Raw genomic sequence first — 11693 nt, 5'->3', positions numbered from 1 at the left:
GTCCACCGGCGAGGTCATTCATCGTCGGACACAAAGGCTTGGAAATCTGTGTGACCTTCCTGGAAGTGATAGTGATGGATGATATTGAGGAACTGGAGGAGTCCGGTGCACTTCCACGCCTGCGTGTGGGATCTCTCAACACGGGATGAGGTCCAGCATGGCCAGTGTCCATCTCGGCTTTCGGATCCCTGGCTTGTGGTCCATTTTGTCCTCCCTCGGAGCTCAAAGATCCTGGAGCCTGGAAGAAAACAAATGAAATCTCTTGAATTGTGCTCTGTGTGGATGAAAGAGGTCTTCTCTAGCTTTTCTCTGCACGCACAGCGATTCTTTCGGAATCCACGTTGTAACAGCTCGCATCATTCGGAACTGGTGCATTCCACCGTTTCCATAGCAACCATATCAGTTTTGGGGGCAATTCGGTTAAGTCGGGATTCGAGGCACTTCTTTATTATATTAGGAGAATCACAGAAGTTTTTTAATCTTTTAAAAAGAAATGCCTTACTTTCAAAGAGCCTGAATGGATAAAATAGAGATTTGTGCATATGAACATGGCCCCATGGAATGACACTCATAGCCAATTTAACTATAACTTTAAATATTTCATTTCAATGTCTGAGCGTAAAATTGGATGTTTAAACTATAAAAAAATGTAAATGTAGATGATTCGATATATTGGTACAAATCTAATAGATATAAGACCAGAAACATGCATTAAGAAATGTAATAATTTTGAATTTCATGTTGTCTTTAGAGAGAAAAACAGTAAAAACTACAGCAAAAAGACAGAATAAAACTGATTTCAAAAACTTTGATATCAAAGGTCTTTCCTGACTATAAAGAGATCAGTATCTGATGTATGATCTGTATTATTTTTTACTTAACTTTCTTAAGAATTATTTTAGGAATACAAAATATTATTTTTTCTTATCTTTTTCTTCTTATCTGATGTATATATATCAAAGTACCTTCACTTTGCTGTTGTACCTCCATGAACTAGCATTCATAACCAATATTACTTCTGCAATATTTAATATTTGAGTGTAAAACTGTATTTTTAAATAGAAAAAGCATAGGAGAAAGCTTGATTTTATACGTCTGTATAAATCCAATTGATATACGACCAGGAACATGCATTAAGAAAGAACAGAGTCAGTTGTGGTTTTATTTTGTCTTAGAAAAAAGGGAGCATTTCTGTAGATAGAACAGTTTATTCTTTCTTCAGCCCCACAGTTTCCCATCGGGGGCATAAAATGGTAAAAAGTTAAACAGAAGGACAGAATAAAATAAGAGAGATGCAGAAAAGCTGCCTGCAGCAAATATCAAGCAACACATCAACAGACACAGAAAGAGATTTAGTATTTAGAGAACACGTTTATCTGATAGAAACGATACATACAGTGTTCACTTGTGTGTAGGTCATCTGGAATTCTGCATATAACTGATTACGAGATGCTTTTAAAGAGCGTTTACAGTTTTTCTAAATGAAAGACTGCTGAGGAACAGAAGCACAGCGCAGAAAAACTATTTATTTAGTTCTTCATGAACATTACCACTTCAGATCTGCACAACTTGCACTATACTTACATTTACATTTATTCATTTAGCAGACGCTTTTATCCAGTGTCTTACAAATGAGGACAATGAAACCAATCAAAATCAACAAAAGAGCAATGAAATATAAGTCTATAACAATCTCAGTTAGCTTAACACAGTACACGTAGCAAGGTTTTTTTTTAAATATAATAAATAAAATGAAAACAGATAGAATAGAAAAAGAATAATATAGAAAATAATCAGAAATGTTTCTTGAGTTCAAATCAGCATCAAGATCATGTGACACTGAAGACGATGAACTGAAATGATGCTGAAAAATCAGCTTTGATCACAGCAATAAATTACATTTTAAAATATATTACAATAGAAAGCAGTTATTTCGAATGGCAATAATAATTAAATATTTTACTATATTGATTGTACTTTTGAACAAATAATTGGATCCTTGGTGAGCAGAAGAGACCTCCGTAAAACAGTTTAAACCTGAATGTTTTAAAATGATTTAAACATTTTAAAAGAATAATGATAATACAAAAGTGCATTTGTACAAAATGAGAGTTAGTGAAAATATCCTTTGCCAACAAGGTTGGCTATTTGCACTCAGTGTATATATCCACTGGCATTATTCAAAAAGTTTCTATTAAGAACAGCAAGGCTTTATGAACCATATAATCATACAAATCTATATTAGCAGTGTCTTTTGGGTCAATTTTGTATTTATAATATGTAGGGCAACAAACAGGCATCTCTCTCAACAGCGTGGAGAATATTTCATTTCAAAGCATCAGGCTCATACTTGGTGACATTTTCTGATTTGAAGCAAAATTACAACATAACTCATTTTTTGTGACCAAACATATTTCATTATTTCTGTTTTGGCTGTCAGAGACCCGAGATATAAAACATGAATAAATGCAATGGATTTCCTGGTGAGGTGCACACTTCAGAAACACACTTCTGCAAGCTTTTTAGTTTGATTTATTTATTGTTCTGCAGTAGTTTGGGCTGGTGTCAAATTGACCAAAAACAGAAAGTGTATTGTATAATAATCATTTTTCTGAAAGGTGCATCATGCATAGTTTATGATACATGAGCTTGTTGAAACTTCAAGAACACCTTGAGTATTTCAGACAAACATACAGTATTTGAATGATTAATAATTAAGACACTGAGAACAAAACATAAAGCAAACTAGTCTCACCGGACGGAGGACGGAGGGTGTGTTTTCAGGTGTCCTCCAGTATCTGAAGCCAACAGGTTCAGGCCTCGCAGCTTCCCTGTCTGAATAAAACAAGAAAAGTCCACGTTGAGTAGCATTTTCCATGTTTTTCATCGAGAAATGGAACTTAAAGCCAATTAAAGAGTGTATTTGTGCGTGTAATATGAATCCAGTGGTGTTTCCTGCCACTCTTGTGTAAGGCCGATCTTCCTGGTGTGTGTGTTTACACTGTCAACAGAGGTCTGCTTAGACCTGAATCCCTTACAGGTGTCAGGAAGACAGAGATTTTAATCTGACAGTCGTGCGCCACCCGGCTCTGATGGACCATTCTCTGTCAGCGTTGTCATGGAGACACGGTCATGGCATCGTCTGACAGCTAAGGTGCAAGCTAACTATTTCTTGCAGTCGTTTTTTTAGCACTTCACACTGGCAGCTTAAACCTGACAGGCAGCTATTTTCCCAGCATGCTCCTGGTTCACGGGACATTGCGGCACGCACTCTTGTCAACCGCTCAGGTGTTGTGTGTCAGCCAGGTTCTGAATATCTTAGAACAGCAGATGACTGATAAAATAAATTATTATTAATATACTAATATTATTTGGAAACACAATGTGCACCCTTCAGTTTTCCACAAAAAAAAAAAAAAAAAAAGAAGAACAAAAAGAAATTAAGACTGTAGTAAATACTCAATTTATTTTACAGTGAAATATTGCAATAGTAATATTACTCATTCATCATAATTTAATTTAGCAATAATAATAATAATACATTAAAATATAATAATAGCTGTAGTTATAATTGTATTTTATAACCATTGTTAATGTTATTATGTTTATAACCACACTGATTTAAAATTTTACTGTAAAATATCACTATTTAAATTTTTTCATTTTTTTTATATTTTAGTAATAATAATAACTGAATGCTTTTACAATACTACTACTACTACTACTTATAATAATAATAATAATAATAATAATAATAATAATAATAATAATAATAAACATAATTTTAAATCGCAATCACAATTCTCATCTTAAAGATTTTAAAAATGAAAAAGAGAGGCTGGAAGATTTATTTTCCCAAGGCTTTTCTTTAATTCCCTTCAAAATCATGCAATTGTCTCCAGAATCAAAGCAGAATTCATCTCTTTTTCCATCACTTATTTTGGGAATCTGGCAACACAGTGTGATCCAGAGTGACAGGCAGCAAGTGTCTGTCATTGACCCTTTGAATGAGAACCAGTCACTCATTCTGTGTTTACAACCGAAGAACGGCCTTCACACACACACACACACTGATCAGCATGGCACTCATGTCTTGTCAGAGTCTCACACTATCTGGAGCTGGTCAGAAAAAAGAAATGAATTCCCAAAGAATTGTGTTGTAAACACTTCTGGACGAGTAAGTGCTCCGTGTTCCTGCACCGCTCCCTCGACTCGGTCCTGCTCTCACGGCTGTAATCACAGTGACGCTGCGCAGCATCATTATACGCTCGTCACCTGCTGACAGACCCCAGAGAAGAGATCCCTGCAGCAGCGGGAGCACTGAGAGGATGACAGCACTGAGGGAACCACCGCATGAGACTGAAAACCTGATACTGCTCTGTTCCTGACTCCAACCAGTCTGCTTCTGAACCAAAACCATTCTTTTCTGAGTCAAGACAGTCTTCCCTTGACTCCAAACAATCTGGCCCAGTGGCTCTAAACAATATGCACGACTACAAAAACTCATATTTGACTATAGAAACTCTATAGATTAAACTCTTTATAAACTATAAAGAGATCAGAATTTGATGTATGTTTGTTGTTGTTGTTGTTGTTGATTTATACTGAAGCACAATAATAAAAAAGAACTAATTAAGAGATAGAATATATAAATAATAAATATTATCTAACTTTCTCAGTCTTTCTTTTTACTTTAAGAGTTATTTGGCCCATACAAGGGCCGGACAAAAATCTTCTTAACTGCCATTTTTATTTTATTTTCTAACTAAGAAGATTTTGTATATCACCCAAAAAACTTCTTAATAAATGTCTTAAGTCTGATCTTAAGACAAAACTCAAAAAGACCTAAAATCTTGAAGTTGCAAAAAACTTTCAAAACTTACAAGTTTTTTTTTCAGCTTTCAAATAGACACACATTCGAACATATATATTTGAATTTATATATATATATATATATATATATATATATATATATATATATATATATATATATATATATATATATATATATATATATATAAAATAAAAATAATTAAGTAAATAATTAAGAAGTTTCCTTAGGAATTACATTTTTATTCTTCTTAGGAACACTTTTGTAAAAATCAAAGGCCTCTCAAAATTGCATCACCCTCTTTTCTACACCAATGGACATGAGGCAATTATACATAATGAATAGGGTATCCCTATTCGACCCAAATCCGAGTATCACAGAGTATCACAGAACACTGATTGTTTCATGTACTCATTCAATAATGCCATTTGTAAAAAATATATTACCCCAAAAATCTTTCATAGTGCAACTTTAGAAACATTAATTATATACACAACTTGGATTTCTGCATGAAGCAATTCACTGAATTTACTGAAAACTGTATTTTATAACACCACTGAGTAAAGCTCAAACCTCCAAACATAATTCACTTGTTCAGAAATTGAATATGCTGTCTCAGTACGCACCATTTGGTCTTGGTCCTATAAGTTTGGCAGAAGTGCGGAGCAACACTGGAGTGATGGGAGACTTCAGTTTCTGCTAAAACAACACACACAGACATTAGAAGCAGGTAAAGACTGATAACATCAATGTCCTGAAGTCTTTCTAAGCACGTGCCACTCTGTTTCATATCTTCTGATCTCATCAAAGCCATTCAGACATTTCAAGTTTGACTTAAAGGAATAATTCACCCAAAAATAAAAGAACGTTTGCTGAAAAGGTATTCGCTGTCCAGTCATCTAAGAAGTAGGTGAGTTTTTTCTTGATCACAACAGATTTGGAGAAATATAGCATTCCATCACTTGCTCATCACTTGCTCCTCTGCAGTGAATGGGTGCCGTCAGAAACAGAGTACAAACAGCTGTTAAAAACATGACAATAATCTACAAATAATGCACATAAGTTAACATTTTGCGATACCAAAAGCTGCGTGTTTGTAAAAGACAAATCCATATAATTTTTTAATGTCAAACTGTTTTTTTTCGGGTAAAATATGAGTCCTCTAGCCATAATATTGCTTTCTCCAGTTAAAAAGTAATTTAGTCTGAATCAGGAGAGAAATATGCAGAGATCAAGCACCATTTAAAAGCAAAAACAGTCTAAGACAGGTCTTAACGAATATGCGGTGGATTTTGATGTGAGACGGCAACAGGAGATGGACTTTTTCACTGGAGGAAGTGATGTTTTAGTCAGAAGCAATGGTTTAAAGTTAAGAAACATCTTAGTAATGGATTTGTTTCTTCTCTTCACAAAACATTAACTGATGGACTGGAGTGCTGTGGATTATTGTGATGTTTTAATCAGCTGTTTGGACTCTCATTCTGACGGCACCCATTCACTGCAGAGGATCCACTGTTGAGCAAGTGATGGAATGCTACATTTCTCCAAATCTGATGAACAAACAAAATCCTCTTGGATGGCCTGAAGGTGAGTAAATGATCAGTCAGTTACTTAAACTATTACTTTAAGTTTCCAAATACAGTGCCAATGAAGTTTAAACATAAAATGACTGAAGTGAAAAGACAGAGAGATTTGAGTATTCACAAATGCTTCTGGATTCGTTTCTCTCCTCTGGGCCCTGCGGCACTGTTGTGATCCTGTTGTTGGCTCAGATACGCTTGGATCTATTTGTTCCTAAATCTGTTCCGAATGGATCCAAGCTCCTGCTGACAGAATGGTTTTATTTTGACTTCGTGCAGCACCCAAACAGCCACTGAAGTTCACATACTTGGCAGTCTTACAAAGATTTCTCTCTTTCCCTCCTTTCAGTTTTCTCTTGCTCTCTCTCTCTTCCTGGCATCAGCTGGCACTAAGGTAAATCAGGTCTGAGAGCTCGGCTGTTCATTTCCGGTGAGAGTGATTGTTGTGTGGTGTACAGCGGTGGCAGAAAGTCTGGGACTCTGAAGGCTTTTATCTCTCAAGTCTGAATGACTCAATCAATCTGAACTTCTGGGCAAAAAAAAAGTTTTATACTATACACTCTGTGGGATACAGTGAAGCAGTCTTATGAAACGCTAACAGATCATTTTTTATTACATTTTTAATCTTATTTTCATTTAAAAACTGAAATGTAAAAAAAAATGAAGGCTGAATCTAAATGATTTAGTGGATATCTGATAGTCGGATTACTATGCAAGAACAATTTTCCTCTCCAAAAAGAAGAGAAGCCGTTATCCATGGACACTTTAAAATGATTCAGAAAGTATTTAATAGCTCTCTGTCAGAGAACGTGATTGGGAACCACTGTGTTAAAGTAACAGCACATCTCTCCCAAAAATCTGATCTGAGGAATCATTCAGCTCTCTATCCGTAAATATGAGCAGTAGTCAGTGATGATTGCTTTAGAAAGCACCATTAATGATTAAATATGTTAATACAGTAGTATAATGTTCTCACATGACCTCATTAAGTTGCATGTCTAATTCTGCAAGTAGCATCCGGGGTGCATTTCCCAAAACCATAGTTGCTAACTAAGTTAGCAACTTTGTTGGTTGCAATGCAATTTCTCATTGCCAACCAACTAAGTTGCTTACAGGTTAGCAACTATGGTTTTGGGAAACGCACCCCTGTCTTGGAAATTTATTTTGAATTTTTTATTAAATTTTGAGCAAATATATCTTTAGACCAGGCGAATAAAATATTCTGGCAAATTAAATTAAAATAAAACAAGTAAATAAAAATAAAAAACATAAATAAACAACAAATAACTAATTAAAATATAATTAAAATACTTCAAATGCATTAGAACTCTTACAGCATTATTCATAATAATTTAAATATGTAAATAAATAAAATATATTAATGTACAATACATAAATAAAAACCAATATAATTCCACACAATTTTAAAATGCTTCCAATACATTAGAAAAATCTGAAAAGTTATAGTACACTACTCTGAACTTCCTGGTGTGACATCACTTCCCTTTTCTATTAGTCTTTCTTACCTGGCACCTGCTGTTGTTAGAGATGTCTGTCAGCATCACATGTCTTTGTATGGGTAACCAGCCGAAGCGAACCGGAGCGAGAGCGCAGAACTGAGCTCTTTCTCCAGCGGGAGCAGCTTTAATGTGAACAGACTCCAGGCTGCTCGAGAAGCGTTCACACACACTGGGACAGACGCTAGAGGTCTGACTCCTCCTGCAGAGAGAGGAAGCATCAGGACACAGAGGGTTACTTCTCGCCGTCTCATTTGTGAGAACCGGCATCGATACCGTCCCGTCCACAAACTGAGGTATTTGGTATTTTGGTGGCCATTTGTCTGTCCTGCCACCCTCTATGCAGCTCAGTGGACGAGCTCTGCGAAGGGGCTCATTCACCTGCACCACAGGGCCCTCGTAATAACCCTGTTCTCCAGGTCTCCTCCATGATGAGGACCTGCGAAGGAGACTCGTGCTGTTTTTACCAGCTGCACCATGGGACTGAAGTAGCTGCCGCCAGCCCTCAGGCTTCACATCCTCCATAATAAACTCTCTGAGAAACACTTTGAAAATTGATCTTAAAGGTATAGTTCAGCCAAAAACGAAAATGTGCTGTACGTTTACTCACACACAAGCCAAAACTATTTTGTTGAATTATTTTCTTGAGCAGAACAGTAAAGAAATTTTTAGCTGAAACTGTGATCCTTAGTGATTCATAAAATATTCTCCTGTTTTTGAGAATAAAAAAGCATATCAAGGAACTCAAAATTAATACCTGTGGCTTCTAATGATATATGAAGTGAAACGATTAGTCTGTGCAAGAAACTGACCATTATTTACAACATTACAACCTGTATTCCAGTGTCTCAGGCAAATGGGGAAATCTGATTCTTTTCCACAAACTGGTTCTTTTCATTTCAATGAACTGGTTTAGTTCAATCATTTATTTATGTAATCATGCAATGACGTAATAACATATACAAAATTATATTATGAAAGCACCGAATAATGATCTAAATGTCTAAAGCATATAGTGTCTTTATCAGCTCATCTTTTTGCATAAACCATGAGAAACCATAAAAACGTTCATTTCACCCCTTCATTCAAGGGAAGTAGAGCGTTGAACGAGATCATTCATCATCAAATAAACCGACATTTTGTCTCATTTCGAGTCAGATGTCTGAAAGTGAGTTTTGATTGAGTGACTTGTAGATCTGTGCTGCTCAAGCCGTGAACTGGTTTAGAAGACTCAGTCCAATTTGGTGAACTGGTTCATTCGGTTCTCTAAAAAGAACCAGTTCAAAAGAATGGTTCATTGTGAACCGTACATCTCTCCGGACTGTTTACCCAAACTATGTTATAGGAAATAATATTGTAATGTTCTGTTTCTTGCATTTTTTTTCAGAAGACACCAAAACACCTCTAAATTCTCTGAGCGGTTCAGATCTTTCTATTGCTTTTGCCAAACAGTTTCATAGATTTTTTTTAAAGGGACATCCTAATTGAGCTCAGACTGCTTAGTCAATACAATCCCACACAAACACACTTCAAATCTCCAATGCTCAACAAGTTGACATGATAGCATCCACGATTAGCAGAATACTTTACCTGCGTCACACGGCTCTGAAGAGGATGACACAATCTGACTTCAAGAGGCGATAGCACTGAGACAATCCCAGCTTTCCTTCCATGTCTCTTTCTCTTGTGGTGTGAAGAAGAGCCACTGGTGCCGTCTCCTCTCAGCCATGACTATAAATATGTGTGTTAGTCTGAACGAACAAAAGACTTACAGAACAACTTCTGTTTCACTGAAAGAGACATGTGTGTGTGTGTGTGCGTGTGTGTGTGTGTGTGCTTGAAGCCAGCAAATACCCCGTTTTTCAACCTGGACATGTTGGCTTGGAGTTATTTTGTTTACTCCCAGAGATGCTTTTCACATTCATCTTGTGGTCACAAAGAACTGTTTAGTTTAACACAGATAACCTAAAGTGAAACAGCATTATCTTGATAAACTCCTCACTTCGTACCACTTGCATTTTCTTCTCTTTCAGTGTTTTTGAAAAAACTAACTAACATTTCTCAAAAATGCATAAATAGTGCAAAACTCACTGCCGCAATGGATTTTGTGGGTGGTGTTAATGAGCTAATGAGTGGGTTGTTGCTCACTTAGCCAAGTCAAAACCTCCAACTTTTACATTTCTGTGGTGTAATATTTTGGTCTCTAGATATGGCTCGGTTATCTCCTTCAAAATGATTGATTGGATTGTTTCCAATTATCCACCAGGCAAGAAACTTTGAAAATCACCCAGAAATGTAACAGCAAAACTTTGTTTAACAAGCTGCCAAAAATAAACAATCAATTAATGTCTTTAGCACAAACTTAGCATAGCAACATACTAAAAACAGGACACCAGTGCATAGCAACACACGAAAACCCCAAAAGGACAGCATAGCAACTGCACAGATGTCTATGTCAGTGAGTTTTTCACATGCACACAGAAAATCTCCAGAAACTGTGAAAATCAAAGTGAGATCTTAGTTAGAAGTGCATCGTGTAACACACAGGGAGCTGCTGCTGTCCCGTGGTTTGGAGCAGGACATGTGATTGCCTTCAGGCGATTAGCGCTTCAGGGAGTTGAATCAGATAATGAGGCTGTTCATGTTTCTGTCGGGACACCCACATGATCTCCCAAGTCCACAAAACACATCTCCGGTGTGAGGACACATGTGAAATATTATTATAACAATGGACTGTATGCACAGAGCGTTCTGAAGATATTTTCAGCGGTTTCTGTAAACAACCCATCAGCTCTGCTGCATCCGGGTCATCTGCAAAGTTCAAAACAGCCCTTTGACTTGTAAGAAAGAGAAATCACAAGTGAGATATCTGTGAAGGTGCTGCTGTGTGTATTTTTGACTGAAATGTTGTTGCAATCATTTTGTTTCTCAGTTTCTTAAAATAACAAGGCAGGAGATGTTTCTATGAGGGTCTCAAGAGTCTCTGACTATATACACCACAACATCAAGTGATGCATCACTGGAAGGTTACGAGCTGGCTTTTCTTAATGCGGAAGATCTACAGAACACTCTGTGCAGAGTCCATTGTTTCTCTGACAAATAAATAACATTAATAGGTTTTGTTCAGTAACATTTTTTACTTCAGATGTTTCACTTCCCAAGTAAAAGACATATAAATTAATGTCTCAGTAATGTCTCCAACTGTTCTCAGATTTGTGACCCTGGAGCACAAAACCAGGCTTAAGTCTATGGGGTGTATTTGTAGCAATAGCCAAAAAACATTGTATGGGTCAAAAATATAGATTTTTCTTTTATGCCAAAAATTATTCGGACATTAAGTAAAGATAATGTTCCATGAAAATATTTTGTAAATTTTATACCATAACTATATTAAAACATAACTTTTGATTAGTAATATGCATTGCTAAGAACTTCATTTGGACAACTTCAAAGGTGATTTTCTCAGTATTTAGATTTGTTTGCACCCTCAGATTCCAGATTTTCAAATAGTTGTATCTCGACCAAATATTGTCATATCCTAACTAACCATACATCAACGGAGAGCTTATTTATTCAGCTTTCAGGTGATGTATAAATCTTAATTTAGAAAAATTTAACCTTATGACTGGTTTTGTGGCCCAGGGTCACATTTGTCTATTATCAATTATCAATACGATATAATATGATATATGATAATATAATATATATACAGTACAGACCAAAAGTTTGGACACACCTTCTCATTCAAAGAGTTTTCTTTATTTT

General features: G+C 36.0%; 1 protein-coding gene across 1 annotated transcript in view; it reads right to left on the bottom strand.

Annotated features, from left to right (window-relative positions):
• Window positions 1-2940, bottom strand: part of LOC113081083 (MAP7 domain-containing protein 2-like) — a 12043-nt gene extending 9103 nt beyond the window's left edge. The window contains exons 1-2 of the mRNA XM_026253131.1: window positions 2756-2940; window positions 1-238 (exon numbers count right to left, since the gene is read on the bottom strand). The exon at window positions 1-238 is cut by the window's left edge and continues 633 nt beyond it. Of these exons, the coding sequence (XP_026108916.1) occupies window positions 1-238; window positions 2756-2887 (370 nt within the window). The 5' untranslated portion in view covers window positions 2888-2940. The remainder of the gene's footprint in view (window positions 239-2755) is intronic.
• Window positions 2941-11693: the final 8753 nt, after the last annotated feature.

Source organism: Carassius auratus, unplaced genomic scaffold (assembly GCF_003368295.1).
Source record: "Carassius auratus strain Wakin unplaced genomic scaffold, ASM336829v1 scaf_tig00033088, whole genome shotgun sequence".
Taxonomy (NCBI): domain Eukaryota; kingdom Metazoa; phylum Chordata; class Actinopteri; order Cypriniformes; family Cyprinidae; genus Carassius; species Carassius auratus.
The sequence above is the reverse complement of the archived record's forward strand: the minus strand, read 5'-3'. Positions and strand labels throughout refer to the sequence as shown.